Below are 20461 nucleotides of genomic sequence, written 5' to 3'. Positions count from 1 at the left end.
CAGGTGAGTAAATTTATAGAAGGCAGAAAATCTGAATCCAAAACATTAGCTGAGCATGATCCATCCAGTTCCATTAACAGTCATGAGGAGTTCCCTTTAGGGAGCCCAATAAGCCCTCTCTCAAAGTGTTATACTTGTTAGAATCCTTAATACAGGCTCACATGAGTTCCCTTGCAAGTTCTATCATACAGGAGCTAAGTGCTACCACGGTGACAAGTGCAAGTTTTCTCATGATCCACTAACTAAAGAGTCGAAAGAACTCCTTGATAAGGTGAGTAATACTCCTTTGTATCAACAGAATACACCACATCATACTTTAATATGAAACTGATGTTTCAAAAAAGCTGTTTTTCAAAACTAAGAAAAGTCTGTGGTGACCCAGTTTCAAGTTGATTTTCCAAGGAGTCCAGTCACGTTTATCGATATTTCAGTTGCACATGATGTACAGTGTCATCTGTCAACGTAGTATATTTTCATGTAGAAGAAGCTATTCTAGGCTTCATAGATTTTACCAGCATCTCATGATGAAGACAAACATCATATAAAAAGGGAGCTTACGGCAGGATCCTTAGCTGAAGAGTGAACCTGGCACCCCTCAGTTTTGCAAGGCTTGCACATCACAAATGTGCATGCCATTAAACTAAATGCCATCTTAGCATTCAATCTTGCCCCTCCTTTGTTTCACCATCAGTTTATTTTTTATAGCACTGCTTACGCATTTATGCATTACCCATTTGTTTTCACCCTCCACTTAAAATTTGGGGGGGGGGGGATAAATGGCAAAGCTCCATAAATTTTGGGAGAGGTTTCTTGTTGACTTCATGGGTAGCAGCTAGTTAGCAAAGCGGACAGTCAGTTTCTGGCAGGACTGGATTTTTTCCCCTTAGTGGTAGAATCCCAAAGAGGAAAAGCATGTTTGGTCGGAGAATTTTTATGTTAGCCCCACTGAAGTAAAAATGTTACATCTGATTTAAACTTTCTGCTTTCTTTTAACCCATTATCACCTTTTCCCTTTAGTTTTCCTCTTCAGGTATTATTCTTTGAATCTCCTAACTGCTCATACTGGTGTAGTGTAGTCTTACAAAAATTGGAAGGTGCACATCCCTGCACGCTATCCATGAAATCATAGCATCCAAGGGTTCTGGGATGGGCTTGTTGTCTATTGACAGTGTTAGAAAAGATTCTCCCCAAAGTAAACATTTAATTTCTTAGTCATGGTCTAGTTGAAACTAGCTGAAATAGTTGTTGCTATTGAGGGAGAAACCAACATCCAGTTCAGTTCAGTTCAGCGTACCAAAGAGATGAACATTCATATCAGTGAGCAGACGAGAAGCCAAAAGTTTGGATGGTGGACTGTGCTCTGATTGATCTAAATGTTAGAACATAATGTTCTGAAAACTTGGTTAGGTCTTTATAGGTAGCTTTTTTTAGGAGCTGCACTTCAAAATGGTGTTTGAGATTAATTGGGGTATAATATGTGAGTTATTTTAATCTTGTTTGAATTCCATGGATGCTTTGACTTTTCTATTTCAAAGATTTGTAAGCTACCCTGATCCTTCAGGATCAGATCAGATAGAATCCCAGCTAGGGAGTTGTATAGCAGCAACCAGAATATTATGCAACAGAAACTTTTATAACTCCGAGTCTAATTTGTGTATGTTTTAGGTACTGAATACTGAAGAGGAGCCACAAAACGATGATGAAAAGGAAGTGGAGGAACTTCGGAAACGAGGCATAGTTCCTCTTCCTAAGCCTCCTCCAGGAGTTGGGCTTTTGCCAACCCCACCAGAGCCGTATTCATTTACTGAGGAAGATGCAGAAAACTTTCAGGATCCCTCTGGTGAATTCAAGAAAATCCCATCTCTCTTTGAGATAGTTGTGAAGCCTACTGTGGATTTAGCCCACAAGATTGGGAAAACGTAGGTATTAGAAGTATAAAAGTTGTGCACGGTTTTAATGAGACAATAAGGAAGTTCAGGAAAATGATGGCATTATAGTAATCTTACAGGACTGGTTAAAAAGAGAAAGAGAGAGCTACAAGCACAATGACCCTAGAATATAACAGTGGTGGCAGGCGTAGTTTGCCACTCTCAGCTGAAGTGGCAAGTAGTTTCACACACACCGGTAGAAGGCTGCATTAAGTTTTTTAGGAGAAAGGAGCTAAAACTGTATTTATAACCTTGCTTAGATCTAGTATGTCTGATTGAAATAACACCTTAGTGAAAAATTTGTGTAATTATTGCCACCTATTTTGATCTAAAATTTGGCCTATATTTAAAAACTAATTGCATATTGTTAACATCCTTTTCAGAAAAATGAAAACTACTGGTTGTCCAGTCAGTCTCATTTAAAATATATGTATTAAGGAATGTCTCAAATCTCGCTTGTTTGTATTTCATATGTTTACCTTTTATAAGAAGAACTCCTTATAAGGAGAACAGTTGCTTTTCATCTTTTTATTAGGCACTTAAGTATTTGAAGACTTCAGTCATGCTCCTTGTAATAATCCCAAATTCACCTGTTTATGGTCTGGTGAAAAAACCAAACCGAATGGTAGTGTTCCCTTCTAAGAGAAAGCAAACTAATTTTGACAAAATAGAGCATGTAGCCATTTTCAGACTCTTGACCACTATGCTCCTCATAACTTGCTTATAGTTTATGCTTCTATAAAAGTGGTATTGACCTAACTTTCTGTCTTGCAGTCCACCAGCATTCTATAACAGCACATCACCGCCAGGACCAGAGTTTGAAGGAAATGATCCACATATGTATAATACAGAATCAAGCCCAGGACATAATGGACCAGCAGGGCTCCCAGGTTCTCCTGGGCATCCTTGCATAGGTCTAGGAGGGCCGCAGAGTCCGCCTTTGCAGCCAGTTCCTCCGGGTTACCTAGGACCACAGGGTCAAGCCGGTGGTCCAATGCATGGACAGCAGGGTGGGCCGCCTTTGACGCCACCTGGTTCATCATATGGCTGTGCAGTTGCTCAAGAGCATATGGCAAACATGCCCAGAGACAATCATTGCCTACCTGGTCCACCATATCAGCAAATCCCCGGTGAACGGCTGCCAAATACTTGTTACGAGTCCCTTCAGAATCCAGCCAATTTCTATGATAATTACTATTCGCATCAGGCTGTACATAACTTTCAGACAACCAATAACACTGGTGGTAAGTTCTAATGTATACATTTTATGTCCTTACTTAGAACTAAAGAATTGTGTTTCGTGAGAATTGGAGCTGTATTATAACTCAAAATCACCTAGTCTTGGGCCCTTCTCATTCAGGATTTATAAAAGTATTCCCAAAATACTCGTTATGGGGGGTGCATGTGTGTGTAGGGCGGGAGAACACAGACTTTTGAAAGTGCAGTATGCTTCTGTATACTCTGCACACACCCTCTTCTTGAATTCTTGTATGGGAGACTCAGGACACCCTAGATCAGATGTGAAAGATAAATTATGCCTTCCCACCCTCCAGGATGCTTCTAACTTTTCCCCATAAGCAACTACTCAGTCCACGGGTCTCCAGTAGTCTACATCTCTTTGCCTGACAATCTTCCCCCTGGCCTTTCCTAAGTGCTTGAGGTGCCTTCCAGCGGCAGCATCTAAAACAAATAAGCATTCTGGCCATACCTAGAGGGACACATGGTAGCTTGGATGCTACTTCATAGGGAAGGGCCAGTGGAATGGTGCTGCTTGGGTGCTGCTACTTAAAGACATGCTGAGCACCACTGACCAACCCTCTTCTCCCTCCCACTCTGGGCTTTCCTGCTCTAGAGCAGATAAGAGCAGTTTGGGATAGAGGTTGATGATGTGTCCACACAGCTCCCAAGGGACACCCCTGCCCCTGACTTCCTCCCAGCTTTGGAACTAGGGAGGTGGCAAGAACACCGCACAACTAGCAGTCCCTGCCCACCTTGCAGCTTAAGCATTGGGAGGAAGGCTTGGTAACTCCATGCTTGCTAGAGGGCATTTGCACGCTCTGCTGTGTTGAGGATGGTGAGAGGAACTGATGAAGCCCGTTTGCATGTGAAAAAGTAAACCTGTCCTCTGCCCCCGAGAATTAAGCCTCTTATATGTACAGCCCCACCCCTTCATGTGCCACCTTGATGGCTTTTATAGAGATCTCGTCAAATAGTACTTAACATTTCTTTGTAATTTCTGTTTAACTTATGTTGAGGATAAATACTAATTGTTTGTAATGCTGTCAATGTAGATGGTGCGTGGCAAGGAGAATTTTCAGATCAACCGCCTCACCACATGTCTTCAGATTCACACAACAGTGGCAATGAGTACGAGTCAGACTGTGCTACAGCAGCAGGCCACAGTTCAGCTATTAATGTACCAGATTTTCTTCCTGCAATGCAGAAAGCCCTTTTTGTAAGGCTTAGTCAAAAACAACAAGATGATGGAGAGCAAATGAGCAATCAGTGTCAGAGATCCCTGAGTAGAGAAGAAGGTATTGTCACATTCTGCACTTTTAAAATAACATGTAACATAGTTGTGTGCATTTGCTGCTTCCAAATGTTAGTGAAGAGTTTAGTTTACTTGTACTGGTGTTTATTTTCCTTGCAACTTTTACTAAAGTTGCTTTCACACATTGAAGAACCCAGTTTGATCCAAGGAAGGGGTACTGGGGCTGATTCCATTATGGAGATGAGTCAGTTTATGATATTCAGATGAAGGGCAATATACATATTTAATAAATAAAATAAATATCGCTGACATAAGCTAAGAGATGGCAACAGACTATGGTTAAATAATTTTCCCCACTCACTTACTACCATATTTGTCATCCTAATAGGAAATTAGAATTCCTTTCTTTTACATAATCTGGTTTTATTAAAAAGAATTCCCAACACTATTTGGGAAATTCTGTTTTGTTTACCTTAGGATAGAAAATATATACTATGGCTACTGAAATTTGTATGGTGTCTTGTCTTTTTCTAGATGATAATGTAAACTGGTACTCCAGTAGTGAAGAGGAAGAAGGAAGCAGTGTTAAATCAATATTAAAGACCTTAAAGAAACAAAGTGAGACATTAAGGAAACAGCAGCAGCAGGCAGCAGACCAGCAGCTTCGTGTTATGCCTGCTGACCCAAGACTTGCTAAAGATCGAGGTCAAGGAAGCCAAGCTGTTGATCCCAGGCTAAGATCAGCTTCAAGATCAAATGCTAGAAAACCATCAGAGTCAGGAACCTTGGACCCAAGACTTGCACGAGATCCTAGAATTTTAAAGAGCAGCGAAAGCAGTCATGCTAGTTCATCTGCTAGTGGAGCAAACCCTGGTGTCAAGACTGTGCAAAAGGGATTAGAGGAGGAAGAAGAGGATGGAGAACGGGAGCTGAGAGAGAGAGCTTTCTTAATACCATTGGAACCTCTGCCTGGAGTAACACTACGGGATCCAAGATCTCAGCTTAGGCAATTCAGCCATATTAAAATGGACATTGTTCTGAGCAAACCCAACTTTGCTAAGCATATTGTATGGGCTCCTGAAGACTTACTCCCAGTACCTTTGCCGAAACCAGACCCAGTATCTTCAATCAACTTACCCCTTCCTCCACTTATAGCTGACCAACGATTTAATCAATTACGGAATATCAAAAGTGATCCCATCCCAAGTACAATACCATCTGACCCAAGATTAGCAGCAAAAGCAAAAAATAGTACACATTTAGCAAACAGAAGTGTCTCTTTGGACCACTCTACAGATTCTCATCCTGGTAGCACAAGCAAATTGGGAGACCCTCGCTTGCAGAAAACAATTGATCCCAGGCTCCACAGACCATCCAGTACAGACTCTCACCATGCAGTAGTGAAGGACTTTTTGCCTCCAAAGACTGACCCCAGGTTAGCCAAATCCAGCACTGGTACATCACAGTCCTCAGAAGCTGCAGCCTTTCATTCTGATTCGGATGCGTTACCCCCATATGCACCTAAGCTATCATCTGCCACTGCTAAACTGGGCACCCCTAGCTCGTTATTAAGTGGCATTAGCTTGTATGATCCAAGAAATCACACTCCATCAGACCCCTCTCCAGTTAATTCAGGGGAGAATGGAGAGAACGTGAAAAAGGGTATTTTGAAAAATGCTGGCCAAAATGAAGCTACGCTCTCAGAAGAACAGTTGCCTCAAAAAACATCCCTGCACATAGAAAAATGCCTGGAAACATCCGGAGAAGCCATTCCAGATAAAGTGGGCAGTAAATCTCAGGCTAAACACTCCAGTGCTGCTCCAGCAGTACACAACCTTCCCATCCAGGCTTTGTCTGGGTTAATCAGACCACAGTACAGTGATCAGAGGCCTGTAAGGCAGCCTGGGCAAATCAGTCAAATGTCAGAGAGTGATCCAAATGGGGAATCCGATGACAAATCACTGAAAGATGTTTTCAAGACTTTTGACCCAACGGCTTCACCTTTTTGTTAGCTGTGTGTTTATGAAGACTTTTTACCATTGTGAATAATGCAGGTTTCTGCGGTTTTGTAACTGATTTACCTCTATGCTTTATTTATTTTTAAATTATAACCAGAAACACATTTGGGCTGCTATTTTCAGAACCACATGCCGTAACACAGTATGCTATAGTGTTTGCCAAGTTGGTATTTTCTATATAATTTTCACATTTCAGGGAGACTAATCATTGATCTGTTTTTTAAAAATAAAAATAGGTATATCATGTTAGATCTGAAATAAGCACTTTCATTGTAAATAATCATTAAGGATTCAATTTGAAGACTTGTATATGTGTAATGTGTCTTTTCAAAATCAACATTTAGAGAATGTTTGCCACTTTTGTAAGATTGTATAGGTTCAAGCAATATAATGTACATTACTGTGAGAGACACTATTTAAAATGACAATTATCTGATCTATCAAGTCCAACTTGCTAAGTAAAATTCAAAAAGAATTGATCTTTTCTGAGCGTTGACACAGCATCATTTTTTATTCATGAATTGATACTCATAGCCTAAAAGATACTGTATTACATATTGAGGAACTGAAGCATTTTTAAAGTATTTTATTCTATGCTGTATATAGAAGAAATTGCAAAGGACACAGCTAAAACATTTCTAAGTAGAAAATTCATAAGTTGTATGTGTAAAAATGTATTTACTTTTTTCATGTATACATTATTCTCATTTAGTGCTGGCACATTGTGGTGTTCATGTATTCAATGTATTTTTGTATTCAACTGCTTAATTTGTATTGCTTTTTTGTATTGATATGTAATGACAGTAACATATACTCATGTGTCTGACATTTTTAACAAATTAAAAAAGAGTGAAAATCTCTTGACTTTTCATGGACTGTTAAAAGGCTGGGAAATCTGCATTGTAGATTTTATCTACTTTCTCCCCCTTCCCTCCTAAGGTGTATATACTTGTTGGACTGCCTGGTCATTTCCTCCTACCCACAATAACCCTGTGTGGTATGTTAGCCTGAGATATAGTGAGAGTCATGGCCAAGCAGGGGTTTGAACCCATGTCTCCCAACTTTGGTATTCTTTCTACTACCTGACATGGGGGGGGGGTGAATGGTAGTGAAGTTGAAGCCATCTGAAACAAAGATAGGCATATTGAAAGAGAAGGGCAGAGTTGCAACTTTGAGGATAGGCAACAGCTAAGCATGTAAATAATTGTGACCATAGCGGCGAGTACATTTGTGCATTGAACTTGGGCACTACGTCCACAGCAACTATAATGGGCAGACTAAATTATTCTGAGTGTGACGTCTCTTTCCACAAGTTGGAGCATAACCAATGTCAGTAACCTGCTTCCGTCCAGAAACAGCAAAGCATTTAGATTTAGAGCAGTTCTGACTAAGGAGCAGATAGTTCTTGGGTCATGGATGTGAATGTGGGTTCAGTCCACGATCCCTTTTTGCGAAGTCCCAGTTCATCTCTGTCTGAATTTAAAGCTTCCTTGGCCCTGTGCCACCACAGACTTTTCCTCCACCTGCTGCAAAATGCAGCTACATTGACTTCTTCTGAATTGGGGGCCGGTTGACGCAAACCCTGCAGAAAAGCAAAGCAAGGAAAGAGTAATGCTGTTTGAAAGTGAAATGAATACATTCAGGAAATGGGGGCTTTAGAATTAAGCAGATGCAAGCAAAACAATTCACAATCTCAGGGTGGTTGACAAAAGAGATGAGTGAGAAAATGCTCACTTTCCTAGTATGTCAAATCCCAAGATCAATACTTAGTTCAATGGGATGTGAAAAGCCAAAGCAAACCTTGAGTTCACACACTTCACTCCTCTCTCATCTGGCACAGCTGTGAGGGGTCCAGAAGCTTCCACTTCTGCTTAGCCACAAGCTTGTTGCATTGCCACAACTGACAAAATGTGGTTAATTTGAATTGGTGGCTAAAGCCAACTTGAAACCATGGGTTCATCTAAACCAGTTTAAAAAGACTGGCCCAAGGGTGAATGTAGTCTATGTGAACCAAAAGGGTCTAGACTCTAGCCACTCCTGCCTTGAAGCAACAAAGTGCAGTGAGGTAAAATGAGGGAAGAGTTTCATTCCCCTCTCCCACATAGTCTTTTTAATGTAAGGACCCCCAAACCCCTGCTTTGTATGTAAATAAAAGGTTACTCACTTTGACGCAAGCCACTTCTGCAGCCTTTAACATCTGAAGAGCCACCTGGATTAGATTCTGTGCATTTCTCACAAGGTGCTCGGCAGATGACCTGCTTTTACCTGTTGATGCATTTACCCTTCGAAGTACAGAGAGAAAGCATTATGCAGTGCACCTAAGGTGTGACATGGGACTTCTGTGGCTGGAGGAAGAGGTGTTGAGCCCTACTCATGCATTGCTTTCCTGATCTAAACCCTCTAGGGATGTTTTTGGGGTGTTCTATTGATTACTCTTTTATTTATGTAATACTGTATTGTTGTAATTCTACCCTGATAAGGCTAGTTCATATCATCCATTGCCAACCATCCCAGTAAACATAAGGATCAAGGGTGATAAAAAAACCAAACTTTTAAATCGACTAAAGAAAGGTTATTCACCTTTCCTGGGTACCAGTGCTGAAAAGCAACCACTGAAGTGCTCAACCAATCCTGTTCACAAGAAAAAACTCACAGTAAGTGTGTTCACTGCTGCAACTCCCTCCCTCATCCACTACAAGGGGGCTTGGAACCTTTTGCCCTCCAGTCCAGACCATCATCTTCTCAGCTCCCCGCAGTGCAGGCAACTAAGGAGATCTGGAGGCTATGAACATCTATCTGGAGGGCCACAGGTTCCTCAGCCCTACACAGAGACATATGCAATAAATCTCTCCCCTAGCGATAAATTGTGCCAAGGATAAAATGCAAAGCATGTTATCCTATGGGAAGAATCAGAGAGCATGTTCTGAAAGAGCCAGTTACCTGGAAACGATGCTAAGCTGGTAGCTAATGGTCTTGGTTTGCTCCATGGCATACAGCAGTTCGGTCGCACATCTTTCGTCTAGGCAGTTCTTTGCAATGATGCCGGCAAACTTTACCAGGGCTTCCCCTCCAGAAATGATCTGTGCGGCGCAGGAAATGAGTTGTTCCTTGGTCTAAATGGGAAGCAGTTCCAAAAGAAAACCCCACAACACAAAATCAGTTCAGATACCCACTAATACATTTACACTCTACTCTTTATCCAAATAACTCAGAACAGGCAGACAGCGTCTATAACCTGCAGCTGAGGAATAATAGCATTTTTAAAAGCTCCCTGCATCTGGAAACGGGAGTGGGGAACCCTTGGTCCTCCGGATGTTGCTGAACTACAACTCCCATTGGCTCTAGCAAGCATGGTCAATGTCTAGGGCTGGTGGGAGTTGTAGTTCAACATCTGGATGCTCCAAACCTCCCCACACTACATCTGGAAAGGCAGCAGGTTAAGGAGAAAGGCTAGGTTGGAGTATTCTTCCTAATAGAATAGTTTTCTATGTAGAGGGGAGTGTGGACTATTTAAACATTTCAGCTGAGGTTAAGGACAGTGTTGTCCAGAATGACAAGGCAGAGTGACCAGGTATATCTGAAAGGCATAACCAGCCAGAAGACAGCAAATGAAAGCAAAACAAAAGGCACAGATGAGCACCCTGAAAGCCAGCTTGGCATATTTATTGAATAGGTGAAGTTTCTCCAGGAGTTTGCACAGCAGAATAACAAAGGCAGCACTGTAGAGAAATGAGAAAGGGCAGAGTCTGTTGAGAAGGAACAATATGGTGGCCTTCTGAGCTTTTGCCCTGGTCTTCTTTCCCAAAAGAAACAACATTAATGGGGAAGTACCGCGATTGGCCCCTTCCTTTTTAGAAACTTGGCCATGTAGGACATCTGAGTTGTCATCTGCTGTGTGACTTGTGCAATTGGACAGCCGTCGTGCCCCGACTTCTCAGAGTCTCCTGGCGAGGTAGCAGGGCTGGCTCTCAAGCTGCGTTCAGAGTGACTGGGCTCGAAACCACTTTGTGAATCTTCCTGGGGCTGATGGAGAAAGCAAAAGAAAAGAAATTCCAGCCTAGAGAATATACGGCGTGTCCTCTTGATAAAATGCAAAGAATGAAATCCAGGTACTCAATAAATAAAATACATTTCTATATCACATATAGGACAACCTTATAGCCAGATATCCAAGCATATATAAACATTGGTATTAACAAACAAGAGTATGTAGCTACATGTCAGTGAGATGCAAGGTATGAATATAATTCACTGTACAAAACAACTGTATTCTGAGAGTAACGATTCTGTGTTTTGACTTTTACAGTCTTCTTCAGTTACATACAAGTAAAGAGGGGTCTCTGCTTGGATATGGGCCCAGAAGGCATAGTCATATTTGTGATTTGCTGCAGCGAGGTTCTTTTGTGGGTTGAAAAAAAAATGACCTGTTGCTCTTCAGACCCCAGCAGCAAGTTTATTCTTCTGCTATTGGGAGAAATAGCGGTGCGGGGCTATTTTTACCAAGCAAACACTTGGCCAGTTCTGCATGTTTGTCTCCCTATGCCAGCCCCCTCCCAACCCAAGTGCCTCCAGATGTTTTGTATGTTAATCCACCAGCCTCAGCCAGCATGGCCAGCCAGGCAGCAATCTGGAGTTGGGGAAGGGTACATTATCCCAAGTGGGGGAACATGTGGCCTGTGGATGTAGTTAGATTCACAAAACACACGTCACAGAAGAGAAGCACGATAGGCTGAAGGGCTAGTAAATTGCTGAGGGAAAGGTGGAGATGGCTTCTGAGCCCCCAAATACAAAACCCACATTTGTAAGGGAAACTGGTGAGGCTAAAAGAATGGATTTTTCAGAAAATATCTTGCAATAAGTTGGAGCAACTCTACTCCTCTCACCGTATCCTGATGTAACTGGTGAGAAAACAATGGTATCACTGGCAAAGCACATCCTCAATAACTGCTAAAGAGCTATCGGAGATATGAACCATCTTACCGTTTTGGTAACGTCCTTAGCAAGCAACACGCCTTGCCCAGTCTTAGTGGCTTTGTGCTTTGGTGTCCCAGGACTATGGTCCTTTGCACTACCCAGTTCTTTCTGTAAGGGGCGTTGCAGCTGGCAGACAGATTGGCTGGAAGGCATGTGCCCCTCCTTGTTTTGCAAGCACCTCCTCACGTGCTCCACAGCTGCTTCACTTGCACCCTTTGCGGACTGAAGCTGTTTCACAAGATAAGCCGCTGTAGCAGACCACTCGTACAAAACACTGTCCCCGAGAAGATGCTCCTTGTCTAGCTGGCTTTCGGGTTCCCCAGCTCTCCTGATCACTTCATCGGTGAGGAGCAGAAGGTGGTCTGCCATGGAGAGCAAGTTCCCTCTCAGTTCCTCAGAAGAAAGGGTCTCCAGAGCATCACCGACGGCCTTTTTGACCATCTGGATATTTGCCCGGAGCTCATCCGCATTTTTTTCAAAGGCCTCCTTGTCTATTTCGACCCTGTCGCCTTCACTGCCACGTGGCAAAGGCAGGGTTCGGCTGATGATGTTTCGGATGCAACTCAAGTATTCTCCATTGATCACACTCATCTGAAGCAGAAGGACTTTGGCTGTTATGGCAAGTTCCCTTTGGAGAAGCTCAAAACGAACCGACAAATTGGGGGCAGGCAGCGGGGAGGCAGACAGAACATCGGCAACTCCAAGCAGGGAGTATGTCAATATTTTCACCTGCTCCTTTAGTGCTGTAACCTCATGCTTAGCGCTGTGTTCAGCACACGACAGAAGCGACAGCCTGCTTGCTTCCTGTATCCGAAGGGAACTTTCTGATACTGCTGCCAGGCTGCTCTGCAAGCAGGGCAGGTGCTTTGTTTTGGCTCGCAACTCGGTTAAGGACAATACGTCTCTTCCTATAAACTGGTCTACAGAGTTTAGGAATGCTTGGATGGTGACAGACCACAAGAGGCAATGGGCATCCATTGTCTCCAGCTCAGCTTTGTTGCTGGAGTGGGGCTGTTTAACAGCCAGCGCCTTTTCAAGCAAGAGTTTTGTCCTGGCTTGCACACAAATTAGTTTAGCTTGAACTCGCAGAAAAGTTTCGTGAAGTCTGGGAAGCTCAGGGAGCCCCTCGTCGTGTTCTATACGAGTGGCTTTGCCAGCCAGCTGAACAACAGCTTGTAAAATCTCCATGATCTCGCCTAACACTTTAGCATTGTCAGAAAATTCGGGAGAGGATCGAACGCAAATTAACTGCCTAGCCAGGCTGTACCAAGAACTTGCAACAACGGTCAGACCTTGCTTAACTGCATCGATTCTCTCCGAGAGCAAAACTGCTGTTTGCTGAAGTGTCTCTGTGCAAGGAATAGAGTTTGAGTCTACCTCTCTGGCTGAGCTAACAAGACAAGGGATTAATGTCACTATTTCTCTGTATTGCAACAGTTCCTCTGACACAGGCAGCTTAGAAACCTGCAAGGCCTCTTTAGCAGCATCAACCCAGCAACTGGAAAGCTCCAATAAGTCAGAGCAAGCGCTGTTCAGACTTGTGACATTGTGTGTCTTTGTAGCTGCTAGGATCTCGCTGATCAGAGTGTGCATATTGATCTTTCCACTTGCACCTTCAGAAAATAAATCACTGCCACTAGGATTTGGGGGGGAAGAACTGGAGACAGGGATAGAGCTGCCTGAGAGCTCTTCCAGTAATTCTGAATTGTTTGAACTGCTTTGCTTCGTGGTGCTTTGTGTGTCAAGCTCTATTGGGTCCTGGGGAGTGAAACAATCTGGAACATCTTTGAAAATAACGCCACTTCGAACACCCACCCGAAGTGGGCTGAGAATATCTGGCTGATTGCACTCATCCAGTCCCAGTCTGACACTGCAAGCAGCCTCCATCAAATCTTTTGCCCTCTTTGAATATTCATCTTTGGCTTGCAGACTAGCCATTCTTGCCAGACACTGATCTGCAGCACCTTTCACCTGTGGTATGGCATTTTCCAGTTGCTTAATTAGAACCAGCAGTCCATTCCGGAAAATGGGATCTCTGGCTCTATCCAGATGTCTGCTGATAAACTCAACAACTTGCACAGCTCTTTTGGAAAGACTGGATGCGTGCTGAGAAAACTCTCCAGACTGCTGCTCCTCTAAGGCCTTTTCACTCCTTGCTTTGTGCTCCACCATGTCCTGAAGACATAATTCGAGGAATTCACGCAGATCAATTACTTTGTCCAAACACATCAGCAGGCTTTCGGTTGTGCTCAACCACGTCTGACACAGGAAGTGCAATTTTTCGGGTGCACCCTTACGACCTGGAGGGTGGCTCATTTCACTGAGGAGGGCAGGCACAGTGGCAAGAAGTCTACTCAAATGGTCTACACAACCTTCGATGCTTTGAATGGTTTTCCTTTCGGTGCAGGTGACTAGAACAAAATTTGTTGCTTTGAGCATCTGGTTGGAATGGTTGAAGAATTCAGTAGTGAGAGGCTTCAGTTTTATTAGGAATCCTCCATTTTCAGCAGGAGAACATGGTTGCATGGCAGCTTCCACCAACCTCTTCATGGGTCCTTTGGTCTCCACAAAATTGTCCAGAACTTGATAGAGAACAGCAGTACGTACTGCTTGATCAAGATTTTCCATCTCTGCTCTCATGGAAGAACATTTCTCTTCTATACTACCCCCTCTCTGGTTTTCCACTGGGAAACCCTCCAATGTGCCCTCATTTGTGGCAATCATCTTTCTGAACTTCAGGAGGCGATGGCAGTGCTGGACCAGATTGAGCTTCACAGGTCCTCTTGACGAGTCAGCTAACAGCATGCAGTAGAATACTAATGATTCTACAAGGAAGCTTATCTCACCCTCGTTAGACTGAGGTCTGGACAGTAGGCTCAAAACATTGTGCAAGTGGTGAGGAAAGAGCCCAGTTCTTTCATGTAGTTTCTTTGTTCCCACCTTGTTCCTCAGCTGGGAGATCAATTCCTTCACCGTGCTTCTTGCCAAGCCAAAAATATAGCTTTTCGAGACTTCCACTTGCTCATCACCAGGGTGCTTTAAGCTGCTGAGTTTTGCTGTGTACAGCATCGGAATGCAGTTTTTAAGGAGCTGCAGGGTTTGAGCCAAGTGCTTCCGACAAGATTCTTTCAGATCCCAAATAAGTCTTTCTGTCAGTTTGGTCAGCAGCAACAAAGCCTCCGAAAAGCTGCGGAAAGTGACCAGCATTGCAGATACGTCTTCAGCAGTTTCCAGTACAAGGAGGCAGTTGAAAAGCCAGTGGCCAGCTTGAATTATCTTCCTAACCAGGGCATCATCTTCTGCTTGGAGGACCTAGTAAATTAATTAAGAACGTATGTATTATTATTTTTTAATTGCATTGGAACAATCCTTTTGGGTGAGGGAGATTAAACACCACCTGCATTTTGAGAATGTTGATGTGTAAATACTAGTTATAATGTTAAAAGCACAGGTATATTAGCAGCTCTCCTGCGCTGTCATCTCATTTTATGAAGGTCAGGATTAAAATAAAAATAAAAATAAAATTTAAAATGTCAGCATAGTTGCAATAATCTACAGTGGTACCTTGGGTTACATACGCTTCAGGTTACAGACTCAGCTAACCCAGAAATAGTGCTTCAGGTTAAGAACTTTGCTTCAGGATAAGAACAGAAATCGTGCTCCAGTGGCGCGGCAGCAGCAGGAGGCCCCATTAGCTAAAGTGGTGCTTCAGGTTAAGAACAGTTTCAGGTTAAGAATGGACCTCCGGAACGAATTAAGTATTTATCCCAAGGTACCACTGTATTTGGCAACTCCTATAGTGTCATTATAGCATAATACTTTTGAATTATGGTGCTGGAGGAGACTCTTGAGAGTCCCATGGACTGCAAGAAGATCAAACGTATCCATTCTTAAGGAAATCAGCCCTGATTTCCATTCTTAACCTGAAACTGTTCTTAATCTGAAGCACCACTTTAGCTGATGGGGCCTCCCGCTACCGCCGCGCTGCCAAAGCACGATTTTTGTTTTCATCCTGAAGCAAAGTTCTTAACCTGAGGTACTATTTCTGGGTTAGCGGAGTCTGTAACCTGAAGCTTATGTAACCTGAAGTGTATGTAACCCGAGGTACCACTGTACAGGGTTGCCTTCAGATGTCTTCTAAAGGTTGTATAGTTACTAATCTCCTTGGCTCGGGGGTCGGATAACTCCATACCCTCCAACATTGCTGTGATGAATATAGGGATGTCCTAAGGAAAAGTGAGACATTCTGGGATCAAATCAGATTCTGGGAAACAGGGACTGTCCCTGGAAAACAGGGACACTTGGAGGGTCTGCTGCAGTCTCTAGTAATATAAATACAAATTCACAGTGCAGTGAAGTCTGGGCATGTATGTAAACGCTACAAGCTTTGTTCCTCCCTGATGAGCAGCATGGTCCACCAGTTACGGCGCCCTGCGCCCAGCAGGGACCAGCCTCTCTTGGGATACTGCAAGGCCTGCCCCCAACTCCCCACTGATTCAGGAAGAAGGCCTAGGGAGGCGTATAACGCCATATAGAAGAAGCCTGAGGTTGCAGCCAGCAGTTTGTAGCAATTAACTGGCGAAGATTACATCCAGTGGCGTAGCGTGGGTTGAGCACCCGGGGCAAGGCAAGTAATTTGCACCCCCTAACCCGTGGATTTGCGCCCCCTAACCCTAACCCCTAGAAGTTGCGCCTGGTGCGGCCGGGCCCCCCTGCACCCCCCACGCTACGCCACTGAAAACATCACTGAAACACTGGTGAGTGAGCCCGTTTGTGTTTAGACACACTGGAAATACGTTTGTCGTACTTTTATGGTTTCCACGAGGATCCTTTTCGCAGATGCAGCCAGTTCCTCTAGGCAGTTCTTGGCATCAGGTTGAATGAGAAGCTTCTGAGCAACCAGGAGGATGTTTTCTCCAGAGATCAGGAGAGATTCTGCTGCAGGTGCCATTTCCCGCTTTAGCACCTCATCATCGGATTCTTCAGCCAGCCTAGAATCAGGCAAAAGATAATAATAGTAATAATAACAACAATATAGTGGTACCTCTAGATGTGAATGAGATCCGTTCCGGAGCCCCGTTCACATCTAGAAGCAAACGTAACTAGCGACAGCATGTCTGCGCATGCACGCATCCCTTTTTGCCCCTTCTGCACGTGGTGTCATTTTGAGCGTCTGCGCAAGTGGTGAAACCCAGAAGTAACGCGCTCCGTTACTTCCGGGTTGCCGCGGAGCGCAACTCGAACGCACTCATCCTGAAGCACATTCAATCCGAGGTATGACTGTAATAATAATAATAATAATAATAATAATAATAATAATAATAATAATAAATATTATTATTATTATTTCTACCCCGCCCTCCCAGCCAAAACCAGGCTCAGAGCGGCTAACATCAAATACATAAAACCAGGCAAGCAATTAAAATACATCCTAAAATCAAATCAGAATCAAAGTGAAATCCAATCAGATGGCAACCTGCAAATTAGGGCTGGGGACCTTAAATGGTCACCAGCCTAACTGTTTGTACTGATCTTATATGAGCCTGTGAGAAAAGTGGGGGGGCACTTTCATACAAGTTCTTATAAGGAGAGAGGGGGAGTCAGACTGGACCCCAACCAAAGGCCTGGCGGAACAGCTCAGTCTTGCAGGCCCTGCGGAAAGATATCAGATCCCACAGGGCCCTGGTCTCTTATGGCAGAGCATTCCACCAGGTCGGGGCCATGGCCGAAAAGGCCTTGGCTCTGGTGGAGCCCAGTCTAACCTCCTTGAGGCCCGGGACCTCCAAGATGTTATTTGTTATGTACTGAAGTTCTCACCCTGGGCCAGCAGGGGGATACTGTAGATAGTTTTCACTCAGGTCCACATATGCAAATCAGAGATTGAAAGCGACGTTCAGTGATTGGATAGTTACAGAAAGCTGTTACAGTTGCGTTGTACTGGAGCTCTATATAAGCAGGCTGGCTGAACCCTCCAGTTCAGTTGTGTTCTGGCCTGTGAATTAACAAGAGCTGTTTGAAGAATTGCTGTGTCATCTGATATGTTCACCCACAACTTAACATTATTATTTGCGGACTGTAAGGTCCTCCATGGGGCATATCAGGAGAGGCAGTCCCGTAGGTACGAAGTCCTAGGCCGTATTGGACTCAGCTCAATAACTCTTTTTATAGAAAAATAGCACTGGAGCAACAGTGATGGATTAAGTGTCCTTAGCAATGCCTGATGAGTGCTGAATCATGAGAGATACCTCCACAATTTGCATGCTAACTTTCTTCAGAAATGGCCAACTGACTTTTTTGTTGTTTTTAATGAATGTTAAGAGACTGGAGCCACTGCTGGCCTTGGGCCTCTCAAAATCCTATTCTTTCTACCCATCTGTTGATGGCCCTGCAGGACAACTTGGCAAGCCCAGTCCCTGACTTAATATACGGGGGAATTTGGATGGCTAGTTGGTTGGTTTGAGCCCAAATTTCAAACTGAACTATTTTACTTTTAAAAAATAAATATTACCTTCTTGCAGTAGAGGAAAGCTGTCCAGTAGCTTTGGCTAATTCCCCCGCTGCCTCCTGTAAACCAGCCAAACCTTCACGATTCACTTCTCCCCATTGTACTGCTATAATTAAGTGGTAAAGTTCAGCAACCATGGGTGATATAATTCTCTCGGTGGATTTGGTGTAAACAACAGCAGTGATGTCATACAGAGAAAAAGGTTCCATTGCTTTGACTCTGGAAATAGGAAAACCACTGTTACCTAAGTCAGTTCTACAATGTAAACAAAGGGGTGTTAATACAGTGGTACCTCGGGTTAAGAACTTAATTCGTTCCGGAGGTCTGTTCTTAAGCTGAAACTGTTCTTAACCTGAGGTACCACTTTAGCTAATGGGGCCTCCCGCTGCCGCCACGCCAGCGCAGCCGCACAATTTCTGTTCTCATCCTGAAGCAAAGTTCTTAACCCGAGGTACTATTTCTGGGTTAGCGGAGTCTGTAACCTGAAGCGTCAGTAAACTGAAGCGTCTGTAACCCGAGGTACCACTGTATAGTTACTAAAGTGCTCGCCCCATTCCCCAAATAAATTTGAAATTCCAGAGGTGGACATTTGTACTTCCTGTTTCCGTGTCATGAAAGAGGACTTACTAAATAAAATAATAATAATAATAATAATAATAATAATAATAATAATAATAATAATAATAATAATTTATTTATACCCCGCCCATCTGGCTGGGTTTCCCCAGCCATTCTGGGTGGCTTCCAACAAAACACTAAAATACAATAACCTATTAAACATTAAAAGCTTCCCTAAACAGGGCTGCCTTCAGATGTCTTCTAAAAGTTTGGTAGTTATTTTTCTCTTTGACATCTAGTGGGAGGGCGTTCCACAGGGCGGGTGCCACTACCGAGAAGGCCTTCTGCCTGGTTCCCTGTAACCTTGCTTCTCACAGTGAGGGAACTCCCAGAAGGCCCTTGGCACTGGACCTCAGTGTCCGGGCAGAACGATGGAGGTGGAGACGCTCCTTCAGGTATACTGGACCGAAGCCGTTTAGGGCTTTAAAGCAACACTTTGAATTGTGCTCGGAAACATACATATTTGTAACCACAGCTTATTTACCAATATAGAAACAGACCACATTGGTTAGCAAGCAGAAGAACTACTAATTCTGCTTCAGATCCCCAAGGACCAACTGCACTGCAGGAATATCTCAACTGTAGCTGAAACACTCAGCTGAAAACACTCCCAACTCTCTGTTCTGACGCTATACATATTTCTGCCAGACCCTGATGGGTAACACAATGCTGATATGGTATGTTACTCCTGTTTTAATAAACTTACCATATCAACATTACCTTTTAGCAGTACCTAACAATACCTAACTGCCATATTTAGTGAGGATTCATGAATTAAAAAAAATATATAATTGTAGAGATATTCCCCCTATTAATTTGTGCCAATCAACACATTAGAAGATTAACAGATTTAGAGTGAATCAGCAATTCTGACTTGTTAACTGCATGTGTTAATTGGCTTACCAATGCGTAATATCTGTGCTGTGAACAGCTCTTTTTGTGAATGGTGACTGTTAATCGCCAGGTGTGCTTTTCTACATTTCATTTCCTCCTTACCTGGCTGTTTAGATTTCCTACCCATCCCTAACTATGTGTGTCTGGCTGTGTATGTGATTTGTGATACACACGCACACACACGCACACCCCCCCCCACTCAGGGTGGCATAGATCTGAAGAAAAGTGCCATGGTTCACACAAACGCCACAATAAATTTGTTAGTTTTTAAAATCCCACAATACTATCCGGGAATTTTTGCTGAGACGTACTGACAGAGCTATCCCATCCAGAAGTTGTTAATCTGCCATATGCATGTTTAAATCGAAATATTAAAAGCTCTGATAGGCTCGGAAATAGCTATGCACATACAATGAAATCTATTTTCAGAGTGGAAGGTAAAAACATGTGCATTCCCTCTTTTTTATGAGAATCATTCAAACACACCCCTATAACCGCTAGAACGGACACCCACACATGAAGGAAGAGTGATAACTTACATATGTTGCTGCAAAGGGGACTTCTATTGGTTTCCAAATGTACACTTCTCATTAATGGACTAGAAATGGCAGCTTCATAAATAATTTATCTTGGCTTGTTTACAAGTAATCGGAGCCATTGGCAGATGTGATGCCTGTCATGGCAACAGGCAGTCAGCTGATCGGGGACCTGACATCACTGTCAATGGGTCTGGCTGGCAAATCATGGTGAACCTGTTAAGAACTAAAACAGGGCAAGCCTCCCACAGCTACCAGACCTCATGCCTGATGTCATAGGAGATCTGACCCATAAGGAGTTGAGAGACAGGAAAAATTTGAATTCTTATATGACAATGGTAGAATGACACAGAGAGGTGGAGCATGTCTACACTGAAGTACAGAGGTGAGGGAGAATTTTAATTTGGTTCACACTTAAAGGCAAATCTACTTAATTCTCACTTTACCTGAAGCATTGCACAAACTGAAACACAGACAGCTTTCAAAATTTGCACTTC

The 20461-nt window shown here is 43.3% G+C and overlaps 2 protein-coding genes across 4 annotated transcripts in view; one reads left to right on the top strand and one right to left on the bottom strand.

Annotated features, from left to right (window-relative positions):
- Window positions 1-7296, top strand: part of ZC3H6 (zinc finger CCCH-type containing 6) — a 21204-nt gene extending 13908 nt beyond the window's left edge. Inside the window, exons 8-12 of the mRNA XM_083734063.1 lie at window positions 164-271; window positions 1666-1919; window positions 2703-3172; window positions 4220-4462; window positions 4954-7296. Of these exons, the coding sequence (XP_083590189.1) occupies window positions 164-271; window positions 1666-1919; window positions 2703-3172; window positions 4220-4462; window positions 4954-6431 (2553 nt within the window). The 3' untranslated portion in view covers window positions 6432-7296. The remainder of the gene's footprint in view (window positions 1-163; window positions 272-1665; window positions 1920-2702; window positions 3173-4219; window positions 4463-4953) is intronic.
- LOC310842323 (uncharacterized protein) lies at window positions 6930-20461 on the bottom strand. Of its 3 annotated transcripts, none has more exons than XM_083734055.1 (8): window positions 20411-20461; window positions 17920-18135; window positions 16219-16402; window positions 11418-14723; window positions 10269-10460; window positions 9378-9550; window positions 8602-8719; window positions 6930-8019 (listed from the first exon to the last, which is right to left on the bottom strand). In XM_083734055.1, exons 2-8 carry the CDS (start codon window positions 18123-18125, stop codon window positions 7825-7827), a joined length of 4374 nt encoding a protein of 1457 aa, XP_083590181.1. In that variant the 5' UTR covers window positions 18126-18135; window positions 20411-20461; the 3' UTR covers window positions 6930-7824. The 3 variants fall into 3 exon arrangements, with proteins under 3 accessions (XP_083590181.1, XP_083590180.1, XP_083590182.1); XM_083734054.1 differs by lacking the exon at window positions 20411-20461 and adding an exon at window positions 19968-20111; XM_083734056.1 differs by lacking the exon at window positions 20411-20461 and having other exon boundaries at window positions 9378-9517; window positions 17920-18223.

This window comes from Podarcis gaigeae (genome assembly GCF_964106915.1).
Source record: "Podarcis gaigeae genome assembly, chromosome: 3".
In the NCBI taxonomy this organism is placed as follows: Eukaryota; Metazoa; Chordata; class Lepidosauria; order Squamata; family Lacertidae; genus Podarcis; species Podarcis gaigeae.
This window is presented reverse-complemented; position numbering and strand designations above follow the sequence as displayed.

Bases quoted from the DNA above. Each gene is read 5' to 3' on its own strand.
- LOC310842323 (XM_083734055.1), bottom strand. From the start codon at position 18,125: ATGGAACCTTTTTCTCTGTATGACATCACTGCTGTTGTTTACACCAAA. The intron at 8,720-9,377 runs GTAACTGGCTCT...TGTACTTCGAAG, and splicing joins CAGCTTAGCATCGTTTCCAG to GGTAAATGCATCAACAGGTA. The intron at 8,020-8,601 runs GTGAGTAACCTT...GCTTTTCTGCAG, and splicing joins CAGAAGTGGCTTGCGTCAAA to GGTTTGCGTCAACCGGCCCC.